The sequence below is a fragment of the Curcuma longa genome, chromosome 21, assembly GCF_044706935.1.
Source record: "Curcuma longa cultivar G26 ecotype Majalengka, Jawa Barat chromosome 21, ITB_CL_G26_1.1, whole genome shotgun sequence".
NCBI classification, from domain to species: domain Eukaryota; kingdom Viridiplantae; phylum Streptophyta; class Magnoliopsida; order Zingiberales; family Zingiberaceae; genus Curcuma; species Curcuma longa.
This window is the reverse complement of record NC_133881.1, coordinates 9,778,860-9,793,292: the sequence shown is the minus strand read 5'-3', so window position 1 is coordinate 9,793,292 and position 14,433 is coordinate 9,778,860. Positions and strand designations below refer to the sequence as shown.

The 14,433-nt window shown below is 36.6% G+C and overlaps 1 protein-coding gene across 1 annotated transcript; it reads right to left on the bottom strand.

Annotated features, from left to right (window-relative positions):
* Positions 1 to 6,695: 6,695 nt before the first annotated feature.
* On the bottom strand, positions 6,696 to 12,925 carry LOC141814716 (chloride channel protein CLC-f-like). The gene is made up of 9 exons (XM_074702661.1): positions 12,362 to 12,925; positions 11,192 to 11,594; positions 10,652 to 10,846; positions 9,327 to 9,781; positions 9,145 to 9,249; positions 8,503 to 8,730; positions 8,174 to 8,395; positions 7,706 to 7,938; positions 6,696 to 7,215 (listed from the first exon to the last, which is right to left on the bottom strand). Exons 1-9 carry the CDS (start codon positions 12,722 to 12,724, stop codon positions 7,140 to 7,142), a joined length of 2,280 nt encoding a protein of 759 aa, XP_074558762.1. The 5' UTR covers positions 12,725 to 12,925; the 3' UTR covers positions 6,696 to 7,139.
* Positions 12,926 to 14,433: the final 1,508 nt, after the last annotated feature.

Below are 14,433 nucleotides of genomic sequence, written 5' to 3'. Positions count from 1 at the left end.
GGGATTTTATTGCCGATTGAAGCCATCAGTCGACTGGCCCTGCCAGCAGTCGACTGATGATGAAGATTTATAAAAGAAGTTTGCACGAGATCAACTCAAGATTTCTGCCATTCTTTTATTCTTTAGTGCTTCTTTTGAGAACTTGTTGTTCTCTGATTCTGTGCTTTCTTCCTCTCCTCTTAAACATTATTTCATATCATTCTTGAGGAGATCGAAAGAGTTGTAAAGGTTTCTCCGCTTTCGAGGTTTTCGAGAAGGAGAAGATTCATAGTGCATCGGGTGTGTGCGTGCGTGTAAATCCTTGGATTAGTCACCTCTGCGGAGGTGGATACCAAGTAAACAAACCGGGTTAGTGTTGATCTGTTGTTTTCTCTTTTATATTTTGCTTCCGCTAACACTCCTGCAGAGAAACAATCAAGAAGAATCGAAAAACGTTATTCACCCCCCTCTAGCGAACCAACCGATCCTAACACCCACTAGGCTGACTACGTCACACCTAGCCGAAGCTTGCATTCTTGCTTTGTGAATTCAAGTTACTTGTACATGTGTCTAAGAGTGTCGTACTCTTGATATGTAATGCTTTGGTCAAAGACTTTTAGTAACAATCCTAACAAGCGACCGTAGGGTATCAATCTTCCTTTTCAAGAGGCGGTGAATCCGCTGTGAGCTATTCAAACACCTTCGAGCACTTCGACTTATATCCAATCATCCCGAGTCCACACCTCAGAGATATTTGTTTAAGATGTCAAAGTATAAGCCTTTATGACTAAGGTGACTTGAATACCGCAAGTTAAAGGAAATTCGCACTTAAGTTGTACTGAGATATTCATTGACATATGTATCAAATCATGTGAAGTCTCATGGTAGGTCACTCCAATGAACTAATTACCTTTAACTAGCATCCACGTTTAACTCTCAATATCTAATGTTTCCAGCCAGTGAGAACAGTTGTTTGACACACCAAGGAATTAAACATGTTAGTTTTAATAGAATCGATGATGTATGTGCTCATCAATTCCTCAATTAGGGATAATTTCAATATATTCATAATTGCACATGTAGAAATGCTTACTAGTTGTAATCCAATCACAAATTCTCTCATGTTATGAATCGTATTGTGGACATTCAGTAAATGCATTTAAGATCTAATCAAACACATTTAGAATGTGTCCTCAAATAGTGAATTATATATTATTTATCCAATAAATAGTATAACCGTATAAGACGATTGCCTTAGAACACCCCTCAAATATAGCAATTGTTACCCCGGGAGATATGATCTCCACTCTTATGTGACAATCTACTACCCGAGTACCAACTCGACTTATACTCCTGGGGGTGGACTTTATCATACCTAGCATCTAGTTCTTATCGATCATTTGAGGTTTTATTTGTTAAGTCTTTGATCTTCGACCTATTTAGACTTTCATTTTCTTGCAATACATGTTTAGCTTTCTATACTTGCACATTTGACGTACACATATGAAATTAATAAATATCTTTTTATCTTGAAATTTATTTAAATATCAAATTATATGTTAACCACGTGCTTAGAGCATGGTTGCATTAATTATGTCATTAGTTTAGATAAACTTTTTTCCCCTTTGAAAAACCTTAAAAGATGTAAATATTAGCTGTTAATTTTTTTTCTTCTTCTCAAGATCATATGACATATTATAAATAACAAAAAAATCAAGGCATGTCCAACAACTCTAAAGAATTAAGACCATTGAAGCAAAATGGTAGAGTAGAAATTATCAAATTGAAAAAAAAATAAAGACATGTCCAACAACTCTAAAGAATTCAAATCATTGAGGCAACGATGGAGTCACGAATTATTAAATTGAAAAAAAATCAAGGGTTGTTTAATAATTCTAAAGATATACATGATTACTAAATACGAAAAATAAGTTAAAATTTTCACGCTTGCAAATCAAATCAACTAAAGTTACAAACACTATAATTAGTCACATTGTCACAATATACATTTAGTCATGTTTTACTTTTTATAATCGTTGAACATTTTCATAACCTTAAGTTTATTTTTCCAGATATTTCTTTTTTTATAATTCATGTATTTAATTTTTACGACTTCATTAATTTTAGATAAAAATATTTTATCGATCATTTAAAATAAATCATCGGAAAACGTAGATAGATCCGACGGACGACTTATTTCATTCAATGCATGGTCTTCGTTGATCCCTCCACGTGGAGTCCATCGAAGTACCCCGAGCGCATCTCACTCTCTTATATCTGATCCAAAAGCCCTAGAAATGTGGACTCCATTGCCGGCCGAGACGGAAACCCTCGGCATTCCATTTCCAGGCGGAGATCGATCGGCTCATCATCGACATTGTCCACTCCAACAACGAGATCTTCCTCTGCGAGGTCATCAGCAACTTCCCTCTTGTAAGCCAACATCTCGATTTGCATCATATCTGCCGCTTTGATGCGTTTTCGTAGCTCCGATTCGTGACCTCATGCCAGCACGGTTAAGCTATCTGGGGCGTGGATCCACTCGCCGTACCTCGTGGTCAAGGGCTTCGGAGGTTCTTTTCTTCTCACTATTTAACTTCAATTTCTGCATCAAAACCCACCAGACGAGATGACCAGAGTTCTTGATTCTTACATTTTTGTGACCAAAACATTTACATTTCTTGTTCTGTGACCGTTTTTGTGTCTCCATTTCTGTTCTATTTTAAATTGTTTCTCGACTATTTTTTGGAGCCAACTTGCAGGTCGAAGTCACCATATTCTTATACATGGTGAACTTTGGATGACCGTTGGCAAAAACAAAGATTGCAGTTCTCCCATGCCCGTTTCAAGCCTTCTGCTGGGACAGGCTGAGGAGTTACTACTGCAACATTTTTAATTTTTTCAATAGATTATTAGGTCATATTCCAGTCTCAGATCGAGTTTATTTTTCTATAATGCATCATTCTGTACTCGAACCTTAGTTTATTATACGTGTCCTTCCCATTTCTATTTTTCATTCACTCGACAAATTATTTGGCAATAATTCTGTGGTTCTAAGCATGCATCTTATGATCAATTTGTCTGTTGTGGTTTGCAGTCGGAAGTATTTGAAGGGGAGCACTTTGTCGAGGACTTTGAGTTTAACAATATTTTTCTAAGGGATTGGATCCATGTCACATGCATTACACAGTATCATGTGTATTCATTCATTTGCATTCATACATATTGCATAGCGGGCTCATTAGATTAGCATCCATACTAGAACATGACTCACATTGTATCTATATTTGCATTTGTATTTGTATTTGCATTTGCATTTGTATTCTCATTTGCATATAGGGCATTTATACTTACATACATGCATGTGTGCATATGTGCAAAAAACAAAAAAAGGTGAATGGATCCATCCCTCTAGATTCATTTAGTCCGTAGTAAACGGTTCACGGTAAAGATGCCTCAAATCCGTTGATGGCTGAGGCTTTGCTAAAAAGTTTATGAGGGTGAATAGATCCACCGACATGACCTATCTAGTCCGTAGTAACGACTACAGTAAAGACACGCTAAATTTGTTAATAGCTGACCACTTGTTCAAAGTGTATAGCTCCTTGGGTTTGCTAGCCGTGGAGCGATGGACAGATTCCTTCTGGAGAGTGGCTATAGTGGATGATTGGTGCCGGGAGGAGATCGAGAGGGCTGTTGGATGTTGATAGTTGTGGCGGTTGGGACGTGGTCGTGCATGCTGGATGCTGCATGACGATGGTTGAAGTGGTTGCGAGGTGGTCGATGCAAATAGTTATGGCGGCTGTGACATGACAGTGCATGCTGGATGCTGGATGATGATGTCTGAGGCGGTCGTGAAATGGCCGTGCTTGCTAGTTGTGGAGTTTGATGGTGACTTTGAGGATGGACATTTGTGAGACTTGGAGATGTTGCGTGTGGTTGTCGATTGGCGCAGGACCTACTTGGTGGCTGGAGGGCTATCCTCGCCCACCAGGCGGATGACGTGGCTACTGGATGAGGACATGGTACACAGATCTGTAGATGCACACATGATATTTGTACACATGACTGAGAGACATTGATATGAAAAGTTATCGAGACGAGTATGGTATTCATGTGAATACATGTATAACATATCTTTGGCGATTGTTCAAATTTGACAGTTCATCAGACATAATATAAGTAGATGTCATTGGAGCTCCTGTATCTTCGTGCATTTCTTTGATGATATATATATTTACCATTCATTAAAAAAAAATACTTTCAAATAAATCTAACTTAATAATTACATTATATTTTTCTAAAATTTTTAATCAATAAAATATTTACTTATTTAATTAGAATTCATATTTTTATTCTCTCGTAACTAAGTTATGCATTAGTATCTTAATTGTTTTTTTAATTGCAATACATTAAGGTGATATTTGTTAGTTTTTGTTATTGATTCAGAATCATCATACTATTGTTAAAATATTGTCTACAACCATGTTATAGCAGCCAATTAAGTGTATGCTGCTGTTGTAGTAGTCATTTAATAGTTATTCTAGTAATATTATGATAATAAGTTGAGAAAGAATTTTTTTGATTTAAATTTATTTTAGATATAGATATTTTGATCGAGTGAAATTATTAGTATTTTTATAGGTTGTAGCCTTTATTTGGTAGTTATTATAACATTATTAGAATAAGAGTGGATTTGATACGAGAAATATCATGAGGTGTACTTTTGAATTTTTTTGTTTTTGAAAATGAGATGGGTTGATATTTTTTAATATTCAGTTTATATCGATTAATTCGAGTGATGGGTCTGATTCGATGAAAAATTTTCTAAACGTTCATAGATTTGTTTATTAAAAGAAATTCATTGATTAATTCGTTGATTTAATGAGTAATAATAGGTAGCATGAAAATTATAGCATGAATGTAGTATGACATACTCTTATGTAAAAAGATGGATTCGTCATCTTAGCGGCCCCACACGGTCGGCTACACGACCATCTGTGAGGAGGTAAATCGAGAAAGTGCAGTTGGTTATGACGCAGGAGGGTATTGTCTGGCTTCGTCATGATTTGAACTCTTGTCCTCTTCTGCAAGTCTGCTGCGTCGTAACCAACTCACCTATGCTCCGGGAGCTAGTATGACATACTCAATGCATGGATGTGAGTTTTATTACATGTCAATGGGACCTATTTATATTGATTGTGTCATGCTATATTCATACTATAAATTTTTATACTATCTATCATTACTCTTTAATTATTAGGTAAGATGTGATTTTGACAACTCTAAGAATCAGGAGTTTACTTTTGATTTTTTTTTTTCAAAAAGGGGCAAGGTTTCCGTACAAGGACCATGTGGTAGAGAAGAAGAGAAGTACCTCTCGCCGACGGCGGAGCTTCAAAGATTTGTGGTCCGATGCAGCAGGAGGGGAAGAAGAAGAAGGAGAGGTCACGATCTTGTTTGAGGTATCAATCGAAGTTGGTAAGCTCGTCGTAGTTGATGATTGGGCCGCAGATCACCGCCGTTGAAGACCCAACCCTAGCCCCGTTGCGGCAGCATGGAGGATCAGATTTAAATAGGTCCAGAAGATTCCGCTCTTGCCACTGACCTTTACAAAATCATATATATTTTTTTATAACAGATAGATGATTTTTTTTTTAAATTTTCTATTGGATAAATTTGAAATATAATTTATGTATGTTATAATTTTTAAAATATTCATTTTCAAAATTTGATTTTCTTAATTATACCTCGGAGTCGTACCAATGAGAGCTTACAAAATCATAGCATTGTATAAGTGAGTGGCAAAAAGGAAATTGAGAAATCACAAAGAAAAAAAATTGTCAATTCACTCCTATATCTTATTTTTTAAAAAAACATTTAAAATCTAGATATTATTATGGCATAATTTAGAAGTTCAGAGTAATTTTAATTATTTAAAATTTATTTTACATTTTAAAATAGAGATAAATTAGGAGGATAATGAACTTCAGTAATCATTTTCTGGAGGCACAATAAAATTCGACAAGATTAAGGGAAATTATACAATTTATAGAGTTACCTTCAGAACCCAATTAAGTGCGATGCAATGTTCTGCTAAAAGTCCAAAAAGATGGATCAGTCGAAAGCAATCCGATACACAATCTCTCTTTCAGGAAATGATAATATCATTCCTCATTTGGCACTCAATTCTTTCATGATGAAATTTGATAAATGAAGATAAGTACTCTCTTTGGAATTGTTCTTAACATGCTTCGAGCTTCCGGAGCATAGTTGAGTTGATTACGATGAAGTAAAATTATTAAAATGGACAAGAATCAAATCTCGATGAAGCCGAGGTAACGCCCTTCTTTGTCGTGACCAACTGTATTTTCTCGATTTATTTCTTCACAGATAGCCGTGAGACTGACTGTATAGGACCGCTGAAATAGTGAATTCCACTTTTTTTTTAAGAAGTTCTTAACATGCTTCAAACATTATCTTTGTTTAATGCACTCTCAAGCTCTTAAAGAGCCTAAAAATTTTTGCTAGCAAACAATTAGATGCAGAGTTAAATCACATTGAGATTTCAGCAGAGTTTACAAGAAGGGCCTGAAGATTAGATACACATCCAAACCCTCATTAATAGAGAAGCCAGAATAACATTCACTTAAAGATGTCAAAGAATCGATTCAACTTCGTTTGCCAATCAAGCAGAAAAGATTGACTGATGAAATAATATTTCTTAGAAAAATTGTGCATAAACAACATTTGCGGAAAAATCAGTTACAGACTCTAATATACCACCTGGAACTTGCTGTAGAACAACTTAAGCTATAAAAGATAATATTACAGAATGTCATATGCATAGACAATTAGCATTCGCCTATACAGGGATTCTCTAGCCTAAACAATTCGTAAAATTGTTCTAGTGCAACTTGTAAAATAAACTTCAGAATCAAATCTAAGAGCACCAAACTGCCCTATTGGTGGTATGCTTCTTACTAGCATCAGCACAGTATCAATGCATGGAGTTCAGTGTAAGCTGGGAGGCTCATGTCCAGGAAAATACGACTGCCTTGCAAAGGGCGCGATGTGGATGAGCAGGTATCAGCTTGACAACTGCATCCTCTTGAAGTCAAGGCAACTCTGAAACATATCAACCACTGCTCAGCTTATTGTCAATGACCATTAGTGATGCTCTCTTGAACGTGTTTTCTTTGCTGATAGATAGCCTTCCAGCGAGCTACCTCCTCTCTGAAAACAGCAGAAAGTGATTGGTAAGGAACTATAGAAGATATTCAAAAACAATCTAGCAAGCCAATCCAGATTAGCTTAATGCATTTGAAAAATATAAGGCACTCCAGCAAGACAACCAAGAATACTTTAGCGCCTTAGCAATGAATAAATCCAAAGGATTTATGGACCAAGGTGATTTGAGACAATGGAGATGAGGGCTTTGAGTGAAATAGAGAGAAAAGAAAGCCAATGGATTCTTTTGCAATTTTGAAAAGAATTATAGTTGTCCAAGGAATATGAAGAAGCATATAATAATGTGTATATCTGAGAGAACATACTAAAAAAACTATAATATGTTCTAACTACTCTACTCAGGAAAATGTCTCATCTAGTAAAACCACAATATCTGCAGTTCTCGAGTTAATACTTTGCAAAACACTTCACAATGGAGTCAATAAATAGAACAAAAATAAAATCTGATTAAATAAAAAGAATAGTAGCAACTAACCGAAGACAATTTCCAATTGAATCGTAATAGAGAAGGCCAACAATTCTGCGCTTCCCATTATTGCTGCGTACCCCACCACGCTTGACCACTGGCAATTGCTTAATTCCCTTAGCCTCCATAAGCTGCTTTGCAGTTGTCAAATCTGTGTCGGGAAAACAGGTTAACAACCCAGTTTCTCTACCCCGGTGTGGAAACCCTCTACTAAGGCAGGACGAAACTGTGTAAACATTCACCTGCAAAATGACTCACTTTATGGTTCAATGAAAAAAAGGGTATTTTCTAAATGATGTTAGCTCTTATTATAAGAAAGGAGATTATCTATTGCCCCTAAGAAAAGCCAAGTTGGGAATCAATAACTTAATTAGAGCATAACAACTACTTATGCAATGCCAGGGCAGATTGTTGGTTACCAAGATTATGTTTACATAAATTGCTCAAAGATAACGTCATAAATCCTAGAGTGCATACATCTGAGACTGCTGTATCTCCTCTGGGAGTTCCAGGAAGCTCTCCACTTGTTTCAAACCCTTTCCTCCGAATGTCGCCAAGTGTAAGAATACCCTCAAGAAAGTCTTCATGATCAATGATAAGAACACAGGTTTGTTGTTTGTCATGCATAAGCACAATGGCGTCCTTTAGTATAGTAGTTGTATGAACTTTAACATAGGTCTTTGACATGGCTAAAGAAACCTGAAGGAGAAAATAAATGTTTAGTGAAGCCAAACAAATTAAGAAACACTAGTTGGGCTAGTAAGAAAGTTCTCTCATTACATTCGCCACTACCAATAAATTCATACCTTAAGGTCATCTAGCAGCACTTCATTGTTGATAGTGCCATAGCGGTGAATGTCAGTTTCCAGTTCAGAAAGTTCAAGATCACCTCCGTCATCATGTTGCCTCCAGTTCATTTCTTCAGTAGATGATAAAGAAGAATATCCACGTTTAGGAGACCTTGCCTCTGTCAAGTCATTGTCCTTTGGCTGGTTTGCTACAGAAGGAACCCATATAGCTAGACCAACTGCACCCTATTAAAAATTATAAGTAATAAATGCTATAAAGACAGAAACATTCCTATCTGAATCATAAGAACTAAGTAAAGATACAAAACTAGGAACATGTTGAATAGTACTATAATGAGTACGTTTATTTAACCAAAAGAGAATCAAACTTGGTATAAGAGATTGTATCTTCAGAAAAGACCACATGATATCATAAATTAGTGGCAATACACTTATAGAAGTAAAGAAAATTATTTGCAAGTGAAAACAAATAGAAATATTTGGAGAAAAAAAAACTCAGAATGCCATTGTACCATGAGAGGAAAATGAGATGAATTATAAACGCTAGAATATAGAAAATAGCACAAGTTATTAAAAAACTTGATAAAGAAACAGTATCTTATTGCTTGTATCTTGGTCAAAACAAATCCATTAATTTACCATGAGTGGCAGCAATATTCTGTAATCCTTTGTTAGCTCAAAGAGCAACAGTACTGAGGTTAATGGAACTGAACAAACTGAAGCCAGTGTAGCAGCCATTCCAACCTGCATGATATCAGTTTTAAATAATGTACAGGAATTATGAATCTCCTTGGATTTTCAAAAAGTGTAATGACACCTACTAATGCATAAGCCTGGGGCTGAGCAACAGCATCATTTCCTGGAATTGCTGAATTTATAAGTTCTGCAGCTGAGCCTCCAAAAACTGCACCAAGGGCAGCACCAATCATCAAGCTTGGCGCATAAAGGCCCCCTACAAGTCCAGAACCCTTGCAAATAGCAGTAGCTACTACTTTTGCACCAACTAGTTGAGTTAAAAGCCATATTCCTGGTGCTGAAGCACTCTTTCCCGTATGTAAAATTTCTTCAACATTTGTGAAACCCCAGTATAGAATTCCAGGGTACTTGAGAGCTATCATGCCTGCTCCTAAACCACCTAAAGCAGGCAACATAACAGCCGGAAGAGCAAACTGGTCCTTTATAAACTCAAAAAAATTTGTAAACCAAACTACCAGGCGAGAGAAAGCCACACTCACAGCCCCACAAAGCATGCCCAAGATGAGATATAAAGGTAGTTCTGCATAGAAAAAAGTAGTGAAATAAAGGCACTGAAATTGGGTTATGCACTTGGCCTCTAACCAAACAAACATTATCTTGTAGACAATTTAGTTTCACATCAATTTATAGAACTATCCAAATGACTTCTTCCTCAGAAGACTCAAGTAATATCTAAGTAAAATCAACAAGTTCTTACATGGAAATTATGTCTTGATCCTTATAAAATTACAAGATGAACTACTTTCAAGTGATTTTTAGAAAAAGGAGCAATGACAAGGGGAACAAGGCATGTCTAGATGACAATAACACTAAGTGAAGAACAAAGATAAAGTTAATTCTTCTTCTTTTGAAAATAATTATGCACAATGTTACCAACATTCTTTCAAACAATTTCATGACATACTGAGAACTCATTCAGAATGCACCCACTGTAAGGAGTGTGTTATACCATCTCAGTTATGCAATGACAATATTAGCATGAAAGAAGAAGAAAATCTCTACCACTCTGAATCTGCTTGATTAATTCTACAAAAACTATTTTTAACTCATGAGCTGGAAACTCATGTGAAACCTCGGTGAAGCATAAGATAGAATTCTTAAAGAATTTTTATAGTGGCCAAATGCATGAGAGGTAAATGGCAATAGATCAGAGGAAGAACATCAAAGTTTAAAATATGAAGGTAAAGGATCTCTGTATTTCAACATGTCAATATTCTTATATTTTTCTTTATTAACAAAATGTGAACACAATCAAACTAATTGCCCATGTATCAAATAATATCAAAAAACTCATAACATCATAGTGACCACAGCAATAATTGGAGTTTCCACAACTACAACAATAAATTTGCCTAGTAACATCGAATTGGTCTAGAGTAATCAAAAATACCAGCAGCAGATTTCAGTTCGTATGCTGGGACAATGAAAGCTGGCTTCTCTCCAAGCAAAACATTTGATACTGTAGATGAAATAACAGATGCCAATATTATCATAGCAGTGGTAAATGGTGGTGAATTTTCTGCTCGAAGTGGCCTCAGTACAGTTTCAATGGCAAAAAAACATCCAGCAACAGCAGCATTGAAACCTGAATATCCACAAACTATGTCAAGAAGTGTTTCCATATTTTCAGCAATATGACAAACTAAATTTCTAATAAATTACTAATCAACATAATGTTAATTGTGTAAAGTTCAAGGTCTTAAGGAAAGCAGATATGTAGCTATATGTTAAGTAGGGCAATAAGTGGAAGATAGAACAATGCAAACAAAATAGTTAATCTTGATGTGAATTTGTTTCATTAATGCCCTCCAACATAAAAATGTGTCCCCTTTCTGAATTGTTTCAGCTTATAATGACCACTAGATCTTCAGCGCCAAAGAGAAAAACTAGATACATGAGATAAAACAGTGCCAAAGTTTCTAGTTTGTACCTGAAGCAATTCCAGCAGCAGCACCGGCTGCAACAAGAGCAATCCTCCGTTCTCTATTGTTCTCCATCATTTCTGAACACCCATTTGCACATGACTTACCAATATCTACGCTGGGCCCCTCAGGCCCTAAAGAACAGCCAGTACCCAGAGTAACAGCAGCCTGGATGGCTTTTATTGTTGGAAAGATGGCTGCCAGAAAGTCAAGACCTTGTCTTTGTGATGATCTTGACTGGTTTATCTGCTCAAAAATTTCAAGTAGACCATGCATCATTCCGACAACAACTCCTCCAGTTACTGGAATCAGCAGTATTCTATGCCAAGTATCAGCCAGCCTCTGAAGGCGTAGCCAAGCAGCACCCTCGGTTGGGGTACCTGCCCATGCCCATTCATGTATCACATGTACCTATTTAAAGAAGCATTACTTCATCAACTTCAAATGTTTGAATTGTTTATTAATTGTGCTAGGGCAATCTAATTGCTCGTGGTGTAGCCTTGCATACAACTTAATAGAGTGATAATATTCAAGAACATCCTAAATAATTGGGAGATACATAGATTAATTATGATGATTTAGGGGAATCTAACAATGCTAACCTATGTTCATATCAAGGTTCATCCTCTTTGGAGACAATTTTATGATCTCTGGAAAAGAAACAATCACAATAATGATTTGGCAATGAATATTGATGCGAGTCTAAGAGGAATGCAGAATATTGGTGATTTGTGTATGTTTCTGAGAAAAGGATAATTGATAAATCATTAGCATCAAGAATGTTTCCTTGGAGATCTTCTTTCCTAGATAACTCCGAACATATTTTTATAGTTTTGTCATCAAATTAGATAGCAATGAAAACTTAATTGACAAAATTAGTTGAATTCCATGTTAATTAACGATCGCTATCAAAGGTCATCCGGCGAGATAGTGAAAAAGGGTCATCAATTGAGGAACAGTAAATCAGATCTGGCATGGTTTCATTTTAGTTCATACACATTGTTCTGCTCTATGATTAACATTTTGAAGAAAGAAGAAGCAGCAGCATATAACCCAAAAAAGGGGCATATAACAGGAGAATAAAAATGCCACAGAGAAAAGATGTCAATCATTACGGCAAAAGGGAATAACAATTAGTCATTGAAGATTATCAAGGTAACGGCAAGTCAAGTACTAACCCCTCGATTAAATGCGGCAACACAAATACCGGTGGCAAGGCCAAGGAGGCACCCTATAAGCAGCAGCGCCCACTCAGGAGGCGCCCCGTCCCCTAGAGGGTCGTGCGACCTTCCATCTGACCGCGGTGACAAGCCACTCCGGTCCACATGCCGCCGACCCAGGCTCCGGTTAGAGAGACCCCGATCCAGGTGCCGAAGCAGATCTCCGATCCCGCTCTTCTTTGCCGATGACGGACTCCCCGTGCCGACCGCCGATGTCCCGACCAAATCTGGACCCTGGGATTCCAGATCTGGGCCGGTCGGCAAGGGAGAAGGACGAAGGAGGGACTTGTGATCCTCGAGCTCGAACTCACCACTGGGCATCTTCGCCGGCGAGGTCGAAGAACCCTAAATCTTCATCGCCGGCAGAAAGAGGTGGAATTCTAAGGAGGAGATCGACTTCAGCAATCCACGAGAAGAATGGGAGCAACGATTTGGTTCGCTCTCGCTCCCCGAGTTTTCATAGAAAACAAAGCAAAGGAAAGGCGGAAAGGAGAGGAACCAAACAGAGACGGCGAGAAAGAGAGCCGGTATATATATATATATATACCTACGGTTTATTTGCACATATAAATATAATCGTATATAATAAGCGAGCGAGGCATCAAGTTCACGATGCCAACGATTTATCTGCCATTTTAGTCTAACGAAATGTGGGTCGCAGTTGAGACTATGGAGGTGTTTGGTTTTAAATTGTATTTTTTTAACGAAAAATTGAGGTTGAAAATATGTAAATGTATAGTTGGGGTTGAGAAAAGATTGAGATAATGTAAATGTAAATGGAGTGTTTGATGAATATGAGGTTGAGTTGTATTTTGGATGTTCATTTATTTATTTACCCTTACTAAAAATTTGAAAAAATTCATATATATTTTTCATAAGGGCATATGTGTAATTTGAACTTTCAGGTTGGCAAAAAGGACCTCCATAGATCCTTTTTGGCAACCCCCAATTTCCAGTTACCCCAACCGCATATGTACATTCACCATTTAAACTCAAACACCTGTCCATTGCACAAATTTCGAGAACTCAATGGAACATTTACATCTGGGGAACCTTAAACCAAACACCCCCTATATCTGTCCAGTTAGGTTAGGTCCGTCGGACTGGCTCACCCCGTTAAATAATTTAGACAGGTTGAATTAAAATTTTATTAACTCATTTTAAGATGGGTTGAGGTGGATTGATCCTCCTAGGCCCGTGACCCGTGTAGGTTGGCTCGCGACGGGCTTGGGTTAGCCCGCGGATTGAGAAAGTTTATTTATTTATTTTAAATTTTAAAATTAATATATAAAACTTAATGAATTAGTGAGTTTCATCTATTTAAAATATAATTTAAGTTTAAAAATTATAATTTAAACTTAAAACTTTCAACTTAATCAATTTAAATTATACTTCAAATTTAAATTTTTTAATATTTTTAATATTTTTTTTATTTTTTAACAGGCCACGGGTTGACCCGCCTAACTCGCGGCCCACTTTGAGTTGAGTTGGATTGGAGATTTCTCAATCCGTCAAATTGATGGGTTAGCCCGTCCCGCTCCACCATATGATGGGTCCATCATAAGTTAGTCCGTCCCGTCATGGGTTGATCCGTTGGCAACTCTAGTTGAGACGTCCGCATCTATCTCAAGTAAAATTAGGTAAAAAGCAATCGCGTTGGATTCGTCGATTGAACGGTTTAGAGATCACCACGTAGATCGAAGACACGAGAGGATTTGCTGTACACGTGTCATAGAGCGAGTGTGTCTTTTAGGGCATCTCCAATAATTAGCATTCATCTTCCCAATCAAAAAAATCTTCTTAAAATCTTAAACCTCATTATTAATTAATTATTAATCTCCACCCACATAATTAATTTGATAAAATAATAGATTTAAAATTTCACTATTCTTTTAAATTAAAAATTTTAAATCTCATTTCCATAATGATTAAAAAATTTGTATTCAATTATTTTTAATTTGACAAATCTCTCAAAAATCTTACATTGGAGATGCCCTTTAAATATTTTGTGTGATAATGTGATTTCTCGT

Coding starts and splice junctions, on each gene's coding strand:
- LOC141814716 (XM_074702661.1), bottom strand. CDS start 12,724: ATGCCCAGTGGTGAGTTCGAGCTCGAGGATCACAAGTCCCTCCTTCGT. Junction 11,595..12,361: donor TTGCCGCATTTAATCGAGGG/GTTAGTACTTGA, acceptor TTCTTTAAATAG/GTACATGTGATACATGAATG. Junction 9,250..9,326: donor AGCCCCAGGCTTATGCATTA/GTAGGTGTCATT, acceptor GATATCATGCAG/GTTGGAATGGCTGCTACACT.